The sequence below is a fragment of the Alternaria ethzedia genome, assembly GCF_023757985.1.
Source record: "Alternaria ethzedia strain BMP 0044 chromosome Unknown scaffold_4, whole genome shotgun sequence".
In the NCBI taxonomy this organism is placed as follows: domain Eukaryota; kingdom Fungi; phylum Ascomycota; class Dothideomycetes; order Pleosporales; family Pleosporaceae; genus Alternaria; species Alternaria ethzedia.
In genome coordinates this window covers 667,760-688,656 of record NW_026056197.1, presented here as the reverse complement: position 1 = coordinate 688,656, position 20,897 = coordinate 667,760, and the positions used below count along the sequence as shown (strand labels likewise).

At 54.2% G+C, this 20,897-nt stretch overlaps 6 protein-coding genes across 6 annotated transcripts; 2 read left to right on the top strand and 4 right to left on the bottom strand.

Moving 5' to 3' along the window:
- Positions 1 to 804: 804 nt before the first annotated feature.
- J4E87_002362 (uncharacterized protein) lies at positions 805 to 2,741 on the bottom strand (the record flags this gene model as incomplete). Its single annotated transcript, XM_049373999.1, has 3 exons — positions 805 to 1,076; positions 1,133 to 2,410; positions 2,462 to 2,741. The coding sequence occupies 3 exons, from the start codon at positions 2,739 to 2,741 to the stop codon at positions 805 to 807; spliced, it is 1,830 nt and encodes a 609-aa protein (XP_049236139.1).
- Positions 2,742 to 3,595: 854 nt separating this feature from the next.
- J4E87_002361 (uncharacterized protein) lies at positions 3,596 to 4,855 on the bottom strand (the record flags this gene model as incomplete). The annotated part of the gene is made up of 1 exon (XM_049373998.1): positions 3,596 to 4,855. The coding sequence occupies one exon, from the start codon at positions 4,853 to 4,855 to the stop codon at positions 3,596 to 3,598; it is 1,260 nt and encodes a 419-aa protein (XP_049236138.1).
- Positions 4,856 to 6,791: 1,936 nt separating this feature from the next.
- Positions 6,792 to 11,108, top strand: J4E87_002360 (uncharacterized protein; the record flags this gene model as incomplete). Its single annotated transcript, XM_049373997.1, has 3 exons — positions 6,792 to 6,913; positions 7,009 to 7,051; positions 7,194 to 11,108. 3 exons carry the CDS (start codon positions 6,792 to 6,794, stop codon positions 11,106 to 11,108), a joined length of 4,080 nt encoding a protein of 1,359 aa, XP_049236137.1.
- Positions 11,109 to 12,119: 1,011 nt separating this feature from the next.
- J4E87_002359 (uncharacterized protein) lies at positions 12,120 to 12,687 on the top strand (the record flags this gene model as incomplete). The annotated part of the gene is made up of 2 exons (XM_049373996.1): positions 12,120 to 12,448; positions 12,495 to 12,687. The coding sequence occupies 2 exons, from the start codon at positions 12,120 to 12,122 to the stop codon at positions 12,685 to 12,687; spliced, it is 522 nt and encodes a 173-aa protein (XP_049236136.1).
- A 348-nt stretch (positions 12,688 to 13,035) lies between these two features.
- J4E87_002358 (uncharacterized protein) lies at positions 13,036 to 14,219 on the bottom strand (the record flags this gene model as incomplete). Its single annotated transcript, XM_049373995.1, has 2 exons — positions 13,036 to 13,695; positions 13,749 to 14,219. 2 exons carry the CDS (start codon positions 14,217 to 14,219, stop codon positions 13,036 to 13,038), a joined length of 1,131 nt encoding a protein of 376 aa, XP_049236135.1.
- A 1,869-nt stretch (positions 14,220 to 16,088) lies between these two features.
- On the bottom strand, positions 16,089 to 17,861 carry J4E87_002357 (uncharacterized protein; the record flags this gene model as incomplete). Its single annotated transcript, XM_049373994.1, has 1 exon — positions 16,089 to 17,861. The coding sequence occupies one exon, from the start codon at positions 17,859 to 17,861 to the stop codon at positions 16,089 to 16,091; it is 1,773 nt and encodes a 590-aa protein (XP_049236134.1).
- Positions 17,862 to 20,897: the final 3,036 nt, after the last annotated feature.

Sequence of the window (20,897 nt, the reverse complement as noted above, 5' to 3'; positions counted from 1 at the left end):
CTCCACACCTCCCGCCTAACGCTCCTCCGCCTAACAGACACCTCATCCCCTTCATCTCCACACGTCCACCTCTTCCACGAAAACTGGTCGAATCCCGACGCCACAGCATGGAGTCTGCACGGGCCCACGCATTCCCTCCCCGAAAGCTACGAGTGGATGAAAGAGCAATTGGCGCCTGGACACGATAGCATGTTTTATTCTGTATTCGTCAAATCCGATACATCGAACTCAGCCTCTATTGGCGATGATGACACTGGGCTGGGGAAGCATATAGGCAGCGTAAGCCTACGTCTTCAACCTAGCGGTCCTTCTCTCCCAATCCCATCGACATTCACAACGACCAATATGAGGGTGCTGGGATACGCCTTGTTTCCGTCAGCGTGGGGAAAGGGATATGCGACGGAAGCCGGTCATGCGCTGCTGAACGCCTATACTGCTTTCGTATCTTCATCTTCCTCATTCTCGGGCGCTCAAGAAGACAACGACGGAATCGAACCACAAAAAGGGAGGACGTACATCGAAGCAGCAGTAGACGAAGATAACCCCGGTAGTGTAAAGGTACTGGAGAAAGTTGGCTTCAAGAAACTGGGATGGAAGCATGAAGAGGGGCAAGTGTGGCTTAACGGAGCGTGGAGGAACCCTGGGTATTGGGTGTATGGGATGTTTGTTTAGTGTGCAAGTATGAGAAAGCACATGACTGAGGCTGGAGAAGAAGTAGTAATACATAATCGCATACAAAGCGGAGTGTGCAGACCTCCTTGAAAAGTGTATTCCTACAGGAAATTGATCTTATGGCCATACACCTTACCACTCAGCGACTTCACCCTGCTTGGGCAGCGTCGCCCGAACAACTTTATCGCAGTTGAGTAAGCAAAGAGGATCGAATGCCTTCTTGAGCTGCCTCATTGCGTCCACCGTAGTTTGACCCACTTCGTGTGGTAGGTAGTCTCTCTTGACGAGGCCGACGCCATGTTCACCTGTGGCTGTACCTTCGAGTTCGATAGCGCGCCTGACCATTTCGTGGACGAGGTGGGAGGCTTTGTCGAAGTCCTGGTTACGGTTGTAGAGGATGATGGCTAGGATGATATGTAAGCGAAAGAGTCATAAGATGAGGATGCACGCATAGACCTACAGTGGAAGTTTCCGTCTCCAACATGTCCTACGATACTGGCGAGTAGTCCACTCTGTCGAATCTTCTCCTTGGTCTCTTCGATGATTTGTGGCAGCTTGGATATCGGGACGGCGACGTCTGTGGTCCAGACAGCCATGTCTGGGTTGCCCTCGCCCTTGGCCATTACGCTCCAGAGTGCTTCCTTCCGCGCTTGCCATAGGTCCTCCTTCTCTTGTTCGGACTTGGCGAACTCAAAGCTTACTGATCCGGTCTTCTTGGCAAGACCTTGCACCTGGCTAATTTGTTCCTTGACGGAGCTTTGAGTGCCGGCGAACTTGAAGAAGAGTGTTGGGGCGTTCTTCCAGGTCTTGGAAGTTTGTCCCGCGTCGTTTATACATTGCATCTGAACATCATCGAGTATCTCAATGGCAGCGATAGGTACGCCAGCGCCAACGACCTTGAAGACGCAATCTGCTGCTGCGCGGATGGATGGAAACGCGCATACGGCTACACTGGTGTGTTGTGGCTTTACAATGACTTTCAGCGTAGCTTCTGTGACGAGACCTAACGTGCCTTCGCTACCGATGAACATGCGCGTAAGGTCGTATCCAGCGGAAGACTTTCGCGGCCGTTGTCGCGTCTTGATGACAGTTCCATCAGCCAGGACTACAGTGAGCGATACGACCCAGTCCTTCATTGTGCCATAACGGTATGCGTTGGTACCGGAGCACCCTGTCCCGACCATGCCGCCGATCATTGCGCCTGGACCTGGATCGGGAGGGAAGAAAAGACCTTCTCTCGAAAGCTCTTCGTTCAAGAGTTCCCAACCCACTGCTGGTTGAACCACGACGTCCATATCGTCCTTGTGTAGCTTTATAATCTTGTCCATGCGGCTGAAGTCGATGCAAATGCCACCCTTTGTTGCTGCGAAGTGACCCTCTAAGCTTGTACCTCCGCTGTACGGAGTGACTGGTATCTTGCGTTCGTGGCAGACCTTCATGATCGCGCTGACTTCTTGTGTGCTGCCTGGCTTCACGACGCAGAATGGCACATCGCCCGGCTGAGAGGGATGCGAAGACCACGATGATCCGCTGTGCGACTCTAAATCGTTGGGATCCAGTGTAAGATTTTCCTTTCCGACAATGTCGCGGAAGTCTGTCCACGCTGCTTCCATGTTTGCCTCTGAGATGTTATGCTTAGGAGGATTGAAGGTCTCGAGTGGTGCGGTCGAACTCGTGTCTGCGATCGGAGGCATCATCTGGCCATAGTAGTAGCCGATGCTTGCGGTCATAAGACATGCTACTCAACTGTTAGTATATGCGAAAAATAGGGTGTATGAACTGTTGGTACCAAACACCGTCGCAAAGAATTGTCCTCTTGCCGTTCTTTGCTGTAATGACTGGATCTGGATCTGCTCGGCCTTCTCTTTCTGTACACGCTCGTAGATACTCTCATTGAGTTGCAGGTAGAATGGCTTTTCGTCCTCCCGGCCCATCGGTTTCCTTTCGCTCGCCCATCGCCTCTGCGTTATTCTTCCGACTCCCGCACCAGCTCCGCAAGTCCGCCATAGCGCTCCTCCCGTTGCGCCTCTTACGGCGAATGAGCCTCGTGGCAGGCTTCGTAGAGGCATTGCGACTAGAATTAACGGTGATTCATGTCGTAGGCGTCGATGCGACAAAAGCGGGGAAAGCTTTGCATGTGAGCTGAACGATGATGCTGCGCGGGTAAATCCCGGACTTAAGAGACCGCCAAGAGTTCTCTATGCATGTCGCAACTAGTGATGAGCATTCTATGTGGTTGTGGAGAAGCGTTCATGCGTAATCTCATACTGAGCAATTACTGGCAGATATCACGACATCGGGATCTGTTAGAAAAGATGCGTCATCACGTGTAAGCCTGTCAAATTACGACATGCGAACAAAAGCAAGCATCACATGTAGTCGATAAAGATTCGATAAGGATAGAATGCATTTGAGAAGCTCGATGGTCGATACCAGAGCGTGTTATACCGAAAGCAAACCCAGTCGCCGTACCCAAATTCTCGCAACGCCGCCAGACACATAGTGCTGGCCTTGAGAGAGGTACCCAGAGCGTATCCAACGCCTGTGCATGTCCAAGTGATGAGTGTGTAAGATATGGTGAAAAGCAAGTAAGCAAAGCAAATCTCTACCAATGCGCCCAAAGGGAGAATGCTAAGTCTCTGAAGATGCTCGCAAGATGTATAGCATAAGCATGGGAGGAGCATGTATCATGAAAAAGGCCGTAATCCCAAACCAAACGCCATGCTAAAAACACGAAAGAATATATGCAAGAAAGAATGGGGTATAAGGATAAGATGCAAAACCAATCTGCTCAAGTGTCGGGCCAAGTGAGAGGGGTGTGTAGGGCATCGGGGTTAGAGGTAGCGGGGTGGCACCTAAGGCGACTGCTTACGCGGCTAGGTTGCCCACATCCGCTGCGCGTGTCTGTGGCGGTGCATGCGGCCTACTTTCCAGACATGCGCAGCAGTCGAGTCTTGAGCCAGATTACGAAACGCTGCCACGTACCCTTCGCAGCTCGGCTTTTGGTGACTTTGGGCGTAGAGGAAAAGACGGCTGCTTTCTCGGGGTCGACGGTTGCCACAAGCTTTGGCAGCGAGTTGGAGTGTGCCTCACGGTGGTCTGAATATTGGCGTCCACCCACTGAAGGGCGTCCGGCTATCGAGGGTCGTGGCGTCTTCTCATAGTCGGTGGATACAGTGCGCGTGCGGTTTATCTCTGATCGGTCGAGCGTCTCTGACTTGCGACGTTGGTGATCCTCCTTCTTCTGCTGCTTGCGGTAGTCGCGTTCCTGCTGCTTGTGTGCCACCTTTTCGTACTTTCGCTCCTTGGCTCGCTGCTCCTCCTCGAACTTCTGTCGCGCAGCACGAATGGAGGCAGCTCTCGAGGCTGGGTCTACGGGGGAGTCACGGCCGCCGCGGATAAAGCGGTAGGTCTGATCGAAGGAGGTACGCGAACTGGGCGAGGTGGTGTCGATGGACTTGAGCGTGTCACCACGCGCCCTGGGTTGGGCAATCGGAGAGGTGAGCGAGACGGACGACTGGGAGTAGCTGCCAGCAAGGCGGGTGGACGAGTTGTTGGTGTGGATGCGTAGGGATGTTCCCTGTGCCGAGGAGATGGAACCGGATCTGCGCGCGGGTTCATACGCGTTTTGTCTCAAGCGGAACTCGTCGTCCGACATGATATCATCGCCCTCGTGCTCGCTCCCGAGAATTGATGGCGGCGACGAGTGGGCTATTGGCGGTGTGTATGGCTGCGGAGTCTGGCGGATGGCAGGCAGGGGCGTCGGCCGCTGCAGACCAGACGACGAGGAGAACTGCGAGGTGTTGGATGTGGAGCGATTGTGTCTGTGGCGGCCGTTGACGGGCGAAAAAGAAACATCGGATATGGACCGTGAGTGGGCGCCATATTCTGAAATACCCAGACCGGTGAGGTCGTTCTCGGCAGCAGGGCGTGATAGATCGAGCCCGCTGGTCTCCTTGGACGAGAGCTTGCGCAGGTAAGGCTTGATCTTGAGCTGGTGGGAGGAAGTCGCAGACGGCATGGGGCGTTGTGTCTCTATCCAAGATTCTTCGTAGACCTTGGGCGTGTCTGAACGGTTAAAGGTAACGACATCGTAGTCAGCAACGGGGCTCAGAGGGCGCGGACTCGATACAGCGGAGGCTGAGTAGCCTCGTTTATGGAGACGCGCATGCCGGTTGGACATCGTGGGCGGAGTGAGTGCTCGCGCGTGTTATCGGCGCATGTCAAAGTACGCTGTAAGTAGACCAGGAGAGATCGGCGCAGGTGGTTGTTGCACGCAATAGCATATCACCAAGCCAACGTCAGGACCAGGACTGGCGGCAATCTTCCGATGGTTCCGCGGCTGTCAAGCGCCCACAAAATGGTGACGAAACGAAGGTGTCAACTCGTGCGCGGGATCCGGGGTAGCGATGGCGTAGACAAGACGGCGGTTTCCTCTCTAGCCGGCAGACGCTTCCTTGGTTTCTTGGTTGCTGGAACCCGTGGACTGGTCCGACTAGCTGCGAACGCTCAGATCAAGGCAGCCGGCCCCAGCTCTAAGCGCCTAGACGGCTAGGCGGTGGGAGAGTAGGTGAGAGATTTATGTTGCCGGGGGTGATAAGAGGAGCATCACCTCGAGACGCAGACGCCCACGGCGTTTAGGGGCCTGGGTGCTTATATGCGCTCGCTGCCGTGAGCGTCTTCTCTAGTAGATGCAGGATGGTGGAGGTACACCTAGGAGAGGAGACCGGCTGAAGCGGAATCGCCGCCTGCTTGGAACGAGATAGCAATATGACTGGCTGGGAGAGCCTCACCGCTCGTGAGCCACGGGATAGAGTGCTACCGTGCCGTCCGACGATATGCCTCAGCGCTTTCCGTACCGCTACCTCCATCTCGCTCCTCTTTCGCCCCGCCCCGTATGCCCCGTCGCGCATCAACACCGCGCAATCTAGTGGCACAGCAGCTCAGAACGCGCAGCACTTCGTCACTAGAGGCCACGAGTCGATTCGCGGCGCGGAGATGCTGCAAAGCTGAAGCTGACCTAGATTCTCATAGCCCGCACGACTCAGCCATGCAAGTGCTCCGCCCATCGTGGAATTGGCTGATATCTCACGATACTCTTACCCCGCAGTACTCAACCTGGTCCTAGTCCAAGCCACATCAGACATTCAAGGCTGTTATCAACGCAGTATGCATGTGACGAGAGAAGGCCTGGCCCACAAAAGCCCTCGAGTACCTCCTCATGTGCGCGCTCTTCACCGCGGCCCGCCTGAAACACCCTGGGATGAAACACATCTTTTACCCCTCACTCTTGTCCAACCATCTCCTCTCTAACACTTTCAAGCGATACCACACGTGCACCGTTCCTCGATTTTGAGAGTCAAGTATGTATGACAACACCCATACGGGCAAAAACTGTGATTCCTCTGGCCGGTCTTGCACCAACAGCATGCACCTTGAAATCTTGGAACCTTCACGCTACGCATATCGGGAGCCAGCACGCGTTCCGCCATCAACGATGTATCACATTGGAAAGACATCACCTTGTAGGATACGATCACGAGGAAAAACGCCTTATGACCTATCGAATTCATGTCAGAATGATGCGTGTAATGCATTCTTGACAACCTTCTTTTCTTAGTTGTGTCACAACGTGATGCGCTACCATTCAACGCGGTGCCACAATATTGGACGCGTTTCGAGCATCGAGAAGATGACGAATGTGCTCGAGAGTAGTCAGCGTCTGAATTGGTTCAGGCTCATCGAAAATTTGTATTCGATAGTGCTGCAAGGCAGGTCATGGCTTTACCCGACAAGAGGCGTTGGATATGAGTGAGAGAACATGTAGTGGTAAGAGTTTGTGAATATGCGCATGGAAGTAGAAGCGCCATAGTTAGTCCTTTGTATGCGGTGTTGCTATGCTCTGGCTAGTTTGCTGTCAGGGTGAGAGAAAGTCGCGGCGTTGCTGGGCAATGGACAAGGCCCACCCTGACGTCGAGCACGGGTCGCAACTTCCCTACCAACATCAAAAACATCTCAGCACCATCTTCATCCACCACGCGCGTCCCATGGAGTTATAACCATCCCAACCAGCCACCGACCGCATCCATCACTTTTAGACTCCTCGAGTGATCGCGACCATGTCGTCCAATAAGCGGGGCAACATTTTTGACCAGGGGAGGCCCGAAAACCCCTACGACGATCGCGATGAAGTCGCGGATGTACCCCAGAAGGCGACGGCAGCACAGCTGGCAGCCCGCAAGTAAGTCACCCTCACCAGTCATCGCTTGGAGTCTATCCCAGACCTCTCTAGTCACGATGCGCTTTGTCCGTCGCGTGCTGACTCTTTGTCCCCAGAATCAAGACCGCGAAAGCCCGACGACCAGCAGGCGCCACCTCCGTGAGTACCCCAACCACAACACCACACTCCCCACCGCACCCTCGACGGCTGCGCAAGCATGTCGACCAGCCGCCACACCCCGAAAGGGCGACGCGAGTTGCAACGCAGGATGCAGGCCTTTGCTAACGCACGCGCTCACCAGGGTCTATCACAGAGCGCGAACTTTGGCGCACCACAACAAAACGCCTTTGGCTTCGGCGCCTCAACACCCGCCCCCGCGAGCAACGGCGCGAACGGCTTCGGTGGCGGCAATGCCTTCGGCGGCGGCGCGACCAACAGCTTCCCACCCGCGCAGTCCGCTGCCCCGAGCAACAACTTCGCTGCCTCGTCTTTTCCAGCGTTCGGAGGAAGCAACCAGGGCACAGGCTTCAACCCTACACCGCCCTCGTCTGCGGGCTTCAACTTCACAGCTGGAGGTGCAAACCCATTCGCGACGGCCAACTCGGGACCCGCGACCAATGGCAGCACGCCTGCGCCCGCATTTGGCGGATCGTCCATGTTTGGCAACAACGACCAGGCGCAAAGTAATCCCTTTGGCGGCCTAGGCCAGAACAACACCACAAGCGCAGCCTCATCAGGCGGTATGTTCGGCACTACCAGTTCAGCTCCCACAGGCGGTATGTTTGGGTCGTCCAGCGCTGCGCCTACTGGAGGCATGTTTGGAACGTCGAGTGCTGCACCATCATCAGGAGGCATGTTCGGTACATCCACCGCCGCTTCTTCCGGCGGGATGTTTGGTACATCTAGCGCTGCGACCTCAGGTGGCATGTTTGGCACATCGAGTGCTGCCCCCGGTGGCATGTTTGGCACCACCAGCGGCGCCCCAAACGCTACGAGCACCGCCGCTCCCGCATCCACACCCTTCACATTCGGTGCCGCAACGACGACAGCCTCGAACACCACGAGCACGCCGGCGACGAGCGGTATCTTCAGCGGATTTGGCAACTCAACACAATCTACGGCGCCTTCACAACCAAGCACGTTCGGCGGCTTTGGTGCCAATGCGCAGAAGGAAGATGCCTCCAAGCAGGCGGCTGCGCCTCAGAACAACATGTTTGGTGGTTTCGGTTCCAACGCACAGAAGACGGAGGGTACCTCGGAAACGCCGAAGCAGAACAACTTCTTTGGAGGCTTGAGTACGAGCGCGCAAGGCACGCCAAATGCGACGGCCACCGCTCCTGCGTCGAATCTATTCAACTTCGGCGCGAATACACAGAAGTCTGACAGCACGACGTCAAGCGCCCCCCCGACAAACCTCTTTGGTTCTGCTCCGTCCAGCAATCCGTTCGCAAACCTCCCGACCGCCGAAAACACGTCTTCTGGAGCAGCTGCACCCACAAACCTGTTCAGCAGCCTCAAGAAGCCTGAAGAGTCTGGCAGCAGCCTTTCTGCCGATACCCCCAAGTCCAACCCGTTCGCGGCACTTCCCAAGCCAGCCGACACACCTACCACTACAGGAAGCAGTTCAGGTTTCAGCATATTTGGTGCCAACAAGGATGCGGGCGCAGCAACAGTGAAGGCTCCCGAAGCGCCAAAGTCAAGTCTATTCCAGCCGTTCAGCACACCACAGCCAGCGAAGACAGCCGACGTGGAGAAGTCGCAAGGCGGCATGTTCACTGCTGCTCAGCCCAAAACCAGCTCTGGTCTCTTCTCCCAAACGTTCCAGCCCGAGAACAACAATTCCAGCAATTTGTTCAAAAAGCCACAGTCAAGCTTCCCCCCTGCATCGACATCGGCATCAGAAACACCCAAGGCTGCACCTGGGGCTTCCAACCCCTTTGCCTCCTTGCCCAAACCTTCGACAGATCGTCCCAACTTGTTCAGCGCTTCGAAGGAACCCTCGCAACCCTCCCCTGCGCCGGCCACATCGATTTTCAACGGTACTACCTCCGAGTCGAGGGGAGAATCGCAGACACCTGAGATGCCCAAGGTTCCCAAGGTGCACGTTCCCAAAGACTGGGCTGTTCCAGGTGCCGTTCGCGCGCAGACCAGCGACGGTCTACTGAAGCAGATATCCGATCTGACTGCTCAACTGCAAATGTTGAACGAAAAGTACCGACAACAGCTGAGCAACCTTCCTCCCACGGCAGACTGGTCAAGCGTGTCGCTTTGGCACTACCAGCATGCGGTCGACATTAAGAAGAAGATCGACAACGTGAAGAAGCAACGTGCAGCCGGACGAGGTATCACCGGCAATGAATCAAGCTTGTCCACGAAGCGCAAGGTCAACGATGACAGCCACGAAGTCCGCGATCCATCCCCTTCCAAGCGAGCTCGTGCGACGGAAGCACCTGCTGGTCCGACTCCGCAGCTCTCGGCTTCTACACCGAAGCTCAGTGCCCCAGCCACGGCGACATCAAACATGTTTGCCAAGGCGATCGGAAACAAGCCCTCCACACCTGCGCCAGCGTCATCGACAAGCCTGTTCGCCCCAAAGACAGCTGAAAAGCCCGCCACCGAGCCCTCGCAGCCAGCTGCATCGACTCCCAGTTTCGGTTTCAAGCCCTCAGTTCCCACCACTAACGGTGCAGAAACTTCGGCAGCCTCGTCTGGCTTCAAGCCAAGCTTCGGTGCTTCCTCCACCAGTACATCAGGTTCTGCTGGTTTCAAGCCGAACTTCGGCAGTGCTCCGGCAGGCGGCTTTATGGCTCAGTTCACTAAGACCGCGAAGACTTACGAGGAACTCGCCGCAGAACGCAAGAGGAAGGCTATGGACGAGGACTACGACTCAGATGATGAGACCAAGGATGAGTGGTCTGCCAGGTACGACAAGGCGGAGGCTGAGCGTCTCGCTAAAGAGAAGGAGATTGCTGCCTCGACCAAATTTGTGATACCTGGTAGTTCTGGAAGCACTTCACCCAAGGAGAACCCGTTCACTGGACTTTTGAAGCCTAAGAGCGGAGTTTCCACTCCCAAAGCTCCCAGCCCGGCGCCGTCTACAGGCAGTCAATCGGTTTTCAATGCCTCCACGTCGCAAGCATCATCCCCCAACATCTTCGGCCACCTATCAGGTCCTTCTTCCAGCAACCAGGAAGAGTCGGATGACGACGACCAACAACAAGACAATGCTGGGTCAGCAGAGCCGCCTTCGCCTCCGAAGCGCTCCGTCGATGCATCGGAGACCGAATCCGAAGATACCCAACAGCACAATCAGCAGGAGTCAAGTTCCAAGGGCAGCTTATTCTCAAGGATCACCAGGGATAATGATTCCGAGGCAGAGAAGGAGAACAGTGGCGCCTCTTCTCTGTTCGGACAGAGTAACGGTACTACCACTCCTTCCAACAAACCTTTCCAGTTCTTCGATTTCGGTGCTGCATCCAAGACCGCGCCGCCGAAGACCGACACGTTTGCCGGCGATCAGACTTTCAAGGCGGGTACTCCGATCAAGTTTGGCGGAGCTCCTGCTACTGAGAAGAAGGACACTGCACCCAAATTCAACTTCCAACCTGCTACGCCTGGTGCTGGCGAGTTCTCCACAACGCCGGCGAAACCACCACCCAGCTCGATCTTCAATTTCGCCCCGTCCACAGGTGGATCTTCGCTTTTCGCTCCATCCGGCGGTAACTCCGTGACCTCGTCTGTATTCTCTTCGCGCGCAAACACGCCTCTCTCTGAAGCTGGCGATACCAGTGCCGCATCTGCAGCGGAGGATGACGAAGAGGGCGGCAAGCAAGAACAGATTGACTTGACCAAGTTGACTGAGGATGAGCTCAACACTTACGACATTGTCTTCCACACCGAAGTTGTACTCGCCAAACACCAGGAGGGAGAGAAGGGCTGGACGAACATCGCAAAGGGCCCGCTCTGGATCCTCAAGGACAAGCAGACGGGCAAATGCTCTCTGCGAGTGCGCATCCCGAGCGGTGCCACCCCAGTCAACTACCAGATCCTACCTGCGCTGCCTGCCACCGTCACTGGCGGTAGCAAGAAGATGGTCATGGCGACCAAGCCTGCCAAGGAAGGCGGACTCCAGTCTGTTCTTTACGCAGTCAAGACGCCTGAGATCGCACAGGAACTCGCAGCGAAGTACACAGAGTGTGTACCTAAATCGCAGTAAGCGACCTTGTCCATGTCGACATTCATACCCATTCTACGAACCGTGGGGTTGAGCGTCTAGCTCATCACCTGCATCCACGGATTCGATCACTTTGTTTGCATTTGTTTGTTCACCTTACCCCTGTTTCCGTTGACACCTCCATACACGTGTACCTATATATTCCCACAAGATTGGCGACATTGTTTGTTTTTCCCCCAGCGACTACCTTCTTCATTCCCCCTTTACTTCGGGCTTGTTGGAACATCATCACAGAGAGATGAGCATTGCATAGTAATGGCGTTGGTGGCAAGGAGCCCCTCTTGATTTGTTTTCTTTTATGCGAAGCGACGATGGATGGAAAAATGGGATCTTGATCTTCATGTAGTATACTATGAGCTTTCTTCCTTAATATGCATCAGCGCATTAGTCGCGCTATCTTTTGAACACATTTTTGGGACGTTCACGTGCATGACTACGTGTGACTGTGGTGCTATACACACTCCTAACACCACACGTAGACGAAGCTACTTCGAGTTCTCGGCCTGGAATTCCCGTTGTGGACAACTGATAGATGGTTTTACCCATGACGTGCAATCTCGCAACCGTCGTGAAGATGAATTTGGATACCAATTACTCAAACGTATATTGAGTGGTTATTCATGCCGAGACTGCGGTATGTACCCTCTTGAACAGCTACCTAGGTATGCAGCATCTATCCGCCTCCCTAAAAACTGACAAGTTCTCGGCACAACAAGGAAAGTGTGGGCGGGCGAAGATTAAACGGTAGCCTACGTTGTCGCATGCTCGCGCTCGTCCGCTGTTAAGCTGCCTAGAGACTTCTACAAGATGGCTGTTGCCTTGGACAAGAAAATCAACAAACAGGTCTAGAGCCTACATCGACGTTTAGTCACCTACTTCGCAAGTTGTTAACTTAATGTAGTCAGCACATTCCCCTCATATTGTGCGCCTGTGCCGCAATAGCAACACCCCTCATATCTGCGTTCAACAGCATCGATATTTCTACACATCAGTATGTCTACGCCACAACCCCATCCAAAGAAGACCGGCGTCCACGAAGCGGGCCCTGCAGACCCTTCGAAGGGCAAAGCTGCGCTCGCCGAGTTCTCCGCAACGATGAAGCGCCCAGCAGATCTCAAGTGCTTCCGCCAAATAGGCTGTGACGGCATCTGCAGGACCCTTCGTTGGATGCCAGGACCGGATGACGAGCCAAATGACATAGAGGTCTATGATGCACAGCCCATGTCACCGTTCCTATTGAAGGCGTACCTTGATCGACACGACTGGAGTCAGGCGACTGAAGACCGCTTCCGTGGCGTGGACGGCAGAAACACGCCGAAAGAGTCAGTGTTGCGGAATGACGTAACAATAAGCTGATGCCTTCTCTAGACAATGGTTCAATCCACTCCCTGGTGTTTTACCACCTCTGACTACTAAGAACGAACGTATGGCAGAGAGAGATCGATTCAACGAGGAACGAAGAATCCTCGAAGAGAAGATAGCGAAAGGGGAAGTGGAGGCAGGGGATCCGGGGCCAGCTTGCGGAGCTGTGCGAAGCAACTTTGATCTGAGCCCACGGTAGTGATTACCCCCTCATTCAGTGGAAAGACCTCACAGAAGAACAAAACCGAACAGACCTAGAGCCTACATCGACGTTAGATCTCCTACTTTGCATGTTTTTATGTTGATGTAGGCTGTAACTACAAAAAAAACGTAGCCTGCAGAGCTATTCAGTTCTTCCCTGGGTTTGCAGATCTGTTCAGTTTTCCCCTAGGTTGAGGTGGAAGAGTACTGCGAGTGTGTTGCATACGTCGATGATCTGGAAAATGCCTTTGATTCGGCCCTGCTTCGCGAAATTGGGTATATACTCGGGACCAAAACAAATTACTTACAGCCAATCCTCGCCTTCCCTCCAAAGAAACGGTTCCTATTACTCCAAGACCCTACTCTCTCCATTCTTCATACCCTGAAAGTGCACATCTTCAAAAACATCCCCGTCTTGTGCTCTCGCTTCTTTCAACGCGTCTTCCACTGTCCACACCTTTCGGCGGAGGAACCAACTTATCAGGCCTCCTCCCTTCTTCACTTCGTCATGTGTTGCGACCCAGTACTTTGCTCGGAGTGTGCGTTGTGCGAGAATGCCGTTCTTCGCGCCGAGGTTGAGTTGTTGGGCAGAGGATATAGAGACATCGTGGAGGCCGTGTAGGAAAGCGAGGGTATGTAGTGGTGGGTCGGCTGTAGCGATTGGGCCAAGGGCTTCGTGGGGGATGCCGTGTGGTGTGTAGATTACACATTCCGCTTCTTCGCCGTTGATATTAGACGACAGTTCTTCCGCTCCATCGCCATTTATACTGAGTGTAGAGAGACGCTTCTTAGGCGTCGCTGTCGACAGGAAGGGATGCGTGGCGAAGGTTATCAGGAGCGCGGAGTGGAGGTAGAGAGAGTCTCCCGTCGCTGTGAGACGCGATATGCTGAGCCATGAGGGGAGCGGCGAGAGACTGTAGTCGTGCCAGTCAGAGTGGTCGGCGAAGGTGGGTGTTGTGATTACGGTGCGGAAGTGGTTCCAGGAGGATATGAGGTTGGCGGCTTGCTGCGATGCTTGTTAGCCCAAAGTACCCTACATTATGTAGTATGAGAACACACCTCTGTCGCGAGCACGGGTACATCACGATGCACCTCTAGAAGCGTCTCTTTATGGCAGTGGTCGGTGAATTCATGGCTAACAGCCACACAGTCCACATAACTCTCCTCATCCACCTCTTCCACCTTCCTCTTTTTGCTTCTTCCTCTGCCTAGTCGCAGTCCTCCAGCCATTATCTCCACCTGTCGTGCCAACTCCTCCACCTCGGCAATACTCTTCACGGCGCTCTCCGTCGCGTGGAATTGCTGGCTGAACCATTTTGCGACATCGCTCTGTCCACCGACGAACCACGGATCTATCAAGACATTGTAGTATACCCGGCTCCCGTGTTTGACGGCGTTTGCTGGACGCGGTATCTGAAGAAGCCAAGACGAGTCGGCGTTCAGGTGGTGGAGGATGGGCCGGCGCGTTGCGAGCGCGCGAACGACGGCGTCGCGAATCTCGAGATGGAGTTGTGAAGATGGCTCGTCCATGTTTCGGTTATGTCGTGATATGTTCGCGCTGATTCTGCGGTTGCGCTAGATGGACGCGCCGGATTTGCGCACTTCAGGGCGACATCTGGCGCGTCGAGACGGTGACGATGCGACGAAAAGGCGCTAACGGAGGCTGGGGAAATCGTGGCGATGACGCACGGGCGACATGGGAGGCCCCCGTTGCTTCATTCCATCCTCACGACCTCAGCTTTGCAACATTCAGACAGTCATCTCACAACTATCTTTGTATCTGTGTCAACGAATCCACTGGGTAGTTCTGATCTCGGAGCGGCGATATGATAATCACATGGACCCGGCCATAGGGATGGTTCTCCAATCGAATAAGTCCTCGTCGCCCATCAATTTACCACAATCTCCGCGCCATAATCCAGAACGTGAACGCTTTGTTCCCACCAGAATGACTGTGTAAGCCGAGTTTTCTGGTTTGTTTCTTGGACGTAGCATCTCACGCTCGGTATAACAAAACCACAACTGGTCGCATCCTCATGGACTTACGGACCACTATTTCGATGCTATCTCTAGCTCTTTTACATGTCTAGGACCGAAGACGCGAAAGGACGTCGACCTGAGGTATCGTTGATCGCCCTTTGTGGGAGACTTCCACCTGGAATCATCATATCTATCGTCTGATGGAAGCTTGTAGGCATCATCAGTGTCATTGATATTGAGTTTGCAAGAGACGGAAAGAACGGGGATGAGCCAAACGATGACTGGTCAATTATTCCAGTCCGATGCCTCAACGCAATTACATCTCCCTTCTACCAGTCGTCTCAAACGCTTATCGCGCTCGACGGCGTTCAGTGCGCCATCCTCTCCACTTTCTGCCGTAACCCATTACTCCACAAAGGTCTTTTACTGATAACCCTCGATCCTTCTGCCTATCTTGATCGCTGAAGGAAATATGAATTCAAGCCGTCTCCTAGTTTGTTTCTTACTAGTACACTTGTTGAGTCTGTCTAGACTTGCCGTCCAGCCGATAAACTTCAACGAGCATTGGCCACACCCTAGCACGTACAAGTCTTTGCGATAGCCTATGACAACGAACAGTGCCCATCCAGGCCATCGCATGCAGTCATCCCGCTCCATCGACTAGCCGAACAAGTCTCTCAACATGAAAGCTTGCTGAGATGAGCAAGTTTTACGCATGTCGGCGCCAAATGTCGGTCATTCGTCTCATATCCAGAAATACGGAGTCACCCGCAGTGTCTTATCGCAGGATTTGACGAAAGCCATCATGCGCACATTTCACGATGCATGTTCGTGGGTTGACGATGTGAAAGAAATGTTCGCGCGCACTGATACGAGATAGACTATCGATTGCGCGGGAAGACTGCCGAATGCGGCAACGTCGCTGGTAACACGAGTACGGGGTTGCATAGATTGATTGTACGTGCATAAGCGCGTTGTTGGCTCTTCTGCGCCAGCGAGTGCTAGTATCTGAGGAATATTGTGTGAGTAGTCTTGCCGACGTCATTGGGTGCTAGAGTTGTTTGTTGGTGTCGCACATGCTTCGAAATCACTTAACAAAATACTCACGGGGAAAGCTGAGCAAGCACATTTGAAGGAGTGACAAAAGTTGGTCATAATTTCTGTCTACTACTACTAAACTCGTACCCGTCGTAACCATTCTATACCAGTTGTTCGTTCAATATAAACAGTTGAAGAGGAAAATCCAAACGCGTGAAAACCATGATAAAGCAGAACTAAAACGCTGGAGCTATACAAGGCGAGGGAATGAAGGCTCCAAGACAGAAGAGCTACAGCAATGATTTTGCCGTCAAAACACCTAGGCCGCCCAAAATCTTTGCTTGATGAGTGAAGAGAAACTGCTCAAGCTACCCGAGTAGCTTAGTAGTGGGGGTAGGCGACGTAGCCGGTGGGCTGGGGGGTCACCTTCGAGGACGAAGGAGTGTTCACGGGGTAGTGAGCCGCCGAGCTTGAAGGGGTGGCAGCGGGGTACTCCTTAGTAGACGAGGAGGGGGTAGCAGCTGGGTACTCCTTGGTGGAAGAAGAGGGAGTGGCAACTGGGTAGCCCTTGGAGGAAGAGGGGGTGGCAGCCGGGTACTCCTTAGTGGATGACGAAGGGGTAGGGTACTCGGTGGGGTAGGCCTTGGATGAGGAGGGAGTGTGGATCGGGTAAGGCGCGGACGAAGCACTGTAGTGGATCGAGCTACCGGAGGAAGGGTAGGGAGGCTTGACCTCAGAAGAAGGCTTGGGACCAACAGGGTAGGGTTTGGTGGAAGCTGAAGGCTTGGGGCCGACTGGGTATGGCTTTCCGGACTCTGATGGCTTAGGGGCCTCCGAGTAGTGCTCCGCAGGAGTGGATGGCTTCATACCCTCGGGGTAGGCAGAAGGGGCTGGGCCGGGAGTGTAAGCTCCACCGACAGTGACGGTCTTGGTCTCGACTACGTGCTCAGTTTTGGTGACCGTGACCTGGGCAGGGCACTGAGGAGCGGGAGGGACACCGACAGCGTAGGTTGGCTTAGGGGCCTCGGGAGTTCCAGCGGGGTATGTAGGCTTGGGGGCCTCGGGGGTGCCTGCTGGGTAGGTTGGCTTGGGAGCCTCAGGAGTTCCAGCGGGGTGAGTCTCGGCTGGGTGGGATGGCTTGGGAGCCTCAGGAGTGCCTGCTGGGTGCGTGGGCTTGGGAGCCTCAGGAGTTCCAGCAGGGTAAGTGGGCTGGTGGGCCGAAGGAGTCTCAGCTGGGTAAACGGGCATGTCGGATGTGGGCTTCGAGCCGTGGATGGTCGATGTCACAGTGACAGTGTTGTAGGTTGGGGTCAAGTAGGTTGAGTAGATGACGCTGGAGTGCTCTCCGTGGCCAACAGAGGTGCTGCATGGCACCCAAGCTGTGTGGGTGGAGGTGAGCGTGGTCGTGATGTCGCTGTGGGGGTACTCGACAGCCGATGAAGGCTTAGGAGTAGGCTTGACGTAACCAGTTCCGTAGGAAGAGGCGTGGTAGACGGGGGTGGAGGCACTGTAGGCTGGGTGAGATGCGCTGTAGACAGGCTTGGAGGCACTGTAGATGGGAGTTGAAGCATGGTAGACCGGAGTGCTCTCGGCAGGCTTGGAAGCACTGTAGACGGGGACAGAAGCGCTGTAGACTGGAGTGGAGGCGTGGTATGCGGACGAGCTCACTGCAGGAGTCGACGCGCTGTAGACCGGGGTGGAGGCGTGGTAAACCGACGAGCTCTCAGCTGGCTTGGAAGCGCTGTAAATGGGAGTAGACGCGCTGTAGACAGGGGTGGAGGCGTGGTAGACCGACGAGCTCTCAGCGGGCTTGGAAGCGCTGTAGGCGGGGACAGACGCGCTGTAGACTGGAGTCGAAGCATGGTATACCGATGAGCTTGTGGCAGGAGTGGATGCGCTGTAAGCGGGAGGGGTGGATGCCTCGTAGACCGGTGTGCTAGCTGGGTAGTGAACCTCACTGCTGGGTGTGGACGCTTCGTACGGCTTGGAAGAGGGAGTCGAGGCGTGGTAAGCACTGGGAGTGGATGCTGCTTCATACGGCTTTGAAGAAGTTGGTGCAGGCTGGTATCCAGTGGGGACAACCGCTGAGTAGCCGTATTGAGGCATGGCCAAGGCCGAGCCGACGAGGGTAGCAGCAACGTAAGAGTAACGCATCTTGATGGTATTGCTGACTTGAGTCCTGGGTGATTGATCCGGAAGTTGTCGAGATGGTATTAAGTATTAGAAGGCTTTTGTGAGGACACCGTAGCGAGTGTTGGTGTAGGAAAACTGTAGGAAAGCGAAGGTGATGGTTGGTGGATGAGTATGATAGTTGAGATGGTACGAAAGTTATATACCATAGTCCCCAGAGTCTATACGCTTCCATGATGGCTGACGTCGATGCCGTCTCCACTTTGTCAACACGAAGTAACATCTCGCTATGTGAAGGGCTCCGCTCTACGTACGAGCTGTCGATAGCGTGAGCAGCCCGAGAGTAGCATCAGCGAAAAACCCGCAGGGGTTGAGCGAGTAGAGGCACAGCCCTACCGCACAGTGATGCCGGCGCTGCCGGGATGAGCGACCGTTGTGGGCTATATTTGCACCACGCTTTGGCTGTTTCGGGACTAGTGTGCGGCTGTCATCCACTCACGGCACCCGGAGCGCGTATCGCATCACCCTCATCTCAGTCCAGCCCATCGTCCGTCAGACCTCAACAACAGCCGTTCGCGACTTTCGCGCATTCGGAGACACTGCCGGTGTTGCTACGCTACCCACGTTCCGCTCCCAAAGATAGCCGGCCACGTTCCTGAAGATCCACCAGGGCCGTAGCCTCGGGCGACCCACGAGCCGGAGCCTGAATTTTCCAGATGTCTACTACCAGCCACCGTGGAGGCTATACCTAATCGGGTCTTTGATAACAGACCCTCGGTGATTCGGATGAGTATTGTATTATCGCCTTTCCTCATTGCGCAGTCAATACTTCCTCACTCCATCGCCAGCGACGCCACATATGCTGACTTGCAGTTACGAGATGTCGGCTTTACCCTCCAGGGTTATCTACGCGAAGGACAAGCAATGCGCTGATGGTCTGTGGCGTCCGACCTGGCATGAACGTTGCACCGCTGACCCAAGTCTCTATGCACATGAGCGTCGGCCGTCATACCCACTAGCGAATGCGGCAGAAAACGTTCTATGCCGCGTCCCATGAAGCTATGTGACTGAACCTGCAGTACTCTGCGCGAGTAGAGCCGTGTGCGCACTGACACGAGATGCAAGCGTTGGGTTGGGCGAATGCCTCCCCCCTCCACCACGCTACTCGTATTTTCCAATCGACAGCCACTAGGATCACTACCTCCAGGAATATACCGGGCTGTTAGGAAGGCTCGGCTATATAGCATATCAGCCACATACATCACACATCGAATTAGTGCTGGTTGTGCCCACAAGTCGACTTGCCTCCGCTCTTTGTTGAATCTGGTGGAAGCTTATTTCTCTCAAGCTTCTCACAGATCATAGCAAGTAGAGTACCTCAGACAACAAAATCCTGCACGGATCTGCAGACTACGCTATGATAAAACGTACGAATCGGAAGATCTGGCGCCAATGTAGGCCCCAGAGTTTTCGGTTGTTCCTTGATTGAGCTGGGAGCACGATCAAGATTTCGGTACTTCTGTTACCAGAACATTCGAATGCACCGGCGGACCTTGTCTGGTGCCTCAGCGATGCCGTATAGGCCGTTCGCAAACACACCCGCTGCCATTTACGTTTGACTTCGTCTTCATGGCTAGAAGGACCAGCTTCATCGCAACGGATGCAAATTCGCAATAATCTTTTGGCGAAACAGCGGATTTGCCCAGACGGCCATGTATCTGTATCCATACCGAAAATGGAAGAGAACATCTTGCTGATCATAAGCTCAAACCGGATGTTCAAACCAGCGTACCTTCACCGAGTTCGCAAGAGGAATATGGTCTGACGCAGTTTTCGTCATGGCGTGGGTAAAATATCGTGATCATTGTCAACTCAGCGCACTGTCATGCGATATTTCGCTGATACGAGCATCAGCATGGTCATTCCACCGAAGAGTGCCATTATTAGCATCGGATGGCGGTCCAGCCACACTAGGCTATCGCTCTAGATCCAGGTCTCGATACTGTCCAGCGCACAGCAACAGGCCGTTGGTACCCAGCTCCCATGAGGGAACTACAGCCAGACTGTCACCACACTAGAGCAGGAATGCGATAGAGGCGTTGTAAAACCTGCACTATTATCTCCAGGTGCAGCGAAGCAGTGAGATTAATGCATGTTGGGCTCAGTACAGGGCTTGGTTTGGCAGCTTGGCACTATCAGGACTTGGGCTGGTAGCGATGACGACGGGTCCGGTGTCCCCGCAAGAGGCAGAAGCAACAGCCTGAGGCTACAGCACACTCGCTAATTTCGGAGAACAGTCACTACCGTTGCAGCATGCCGAACACACGGGGCACAGATACTTCACCAATTTTGCAGTCCTTATTGATCACAAAAGAGGCAGTAACGGTTGACTTGATAAGATTCACTAAAGGTGGGCGGCGCTCAGTTTGTCTACTCTTAGCACCTACATCAGCTTCATTCTGTCTGTCGTCCGCATCCGTCTCGTTCAAGGAAACTCCTAGCAGGTCTGCTGCTTACATTAAGATTAAAATATGCAAAGTAAGTAATCTAAGGTCAACGTACGCTCTAGGGTGTCAAGTTACGAAGCAGGCGTCGAGGCTATTATCCGCTCAGCTAGGATCTCTACAGCTGCTCCTAGGCTGTCCAATACTGCCATAGCTGGATAATCATGCGCGAGAGCGCACAAGGTCCAGCGAAGGTCATTGCACAAAACTGGTAGCTCATCATAGCGTCCATCGTTCATGCAGCTGAAGATGAACGTGAGACGAATATGAACTTCAGTCTCGAACGCTTCGAGAAGTGGGGCTGAAGGTATACGCGAGGTTGTCGTAGCTGCTACATGTGGTTCGCAATGAGGCTGAGTGAGTGTGAGATCTGGTGCGCTGTCCCAAACAACATCAGTGAACATATCCTCGCATGTGAGGTGTGGAGGTGAGCTCGGCATCACTGGCGCGTCTAGGCCATGATCAACATAGGTCCTTTCTTCTTCGTCTTCGTTATCTGAGAACCCTTGTTGGCGCTCCTCAGGGGGTTTCGCAAACCCCCGGTAATCAGCAAAGC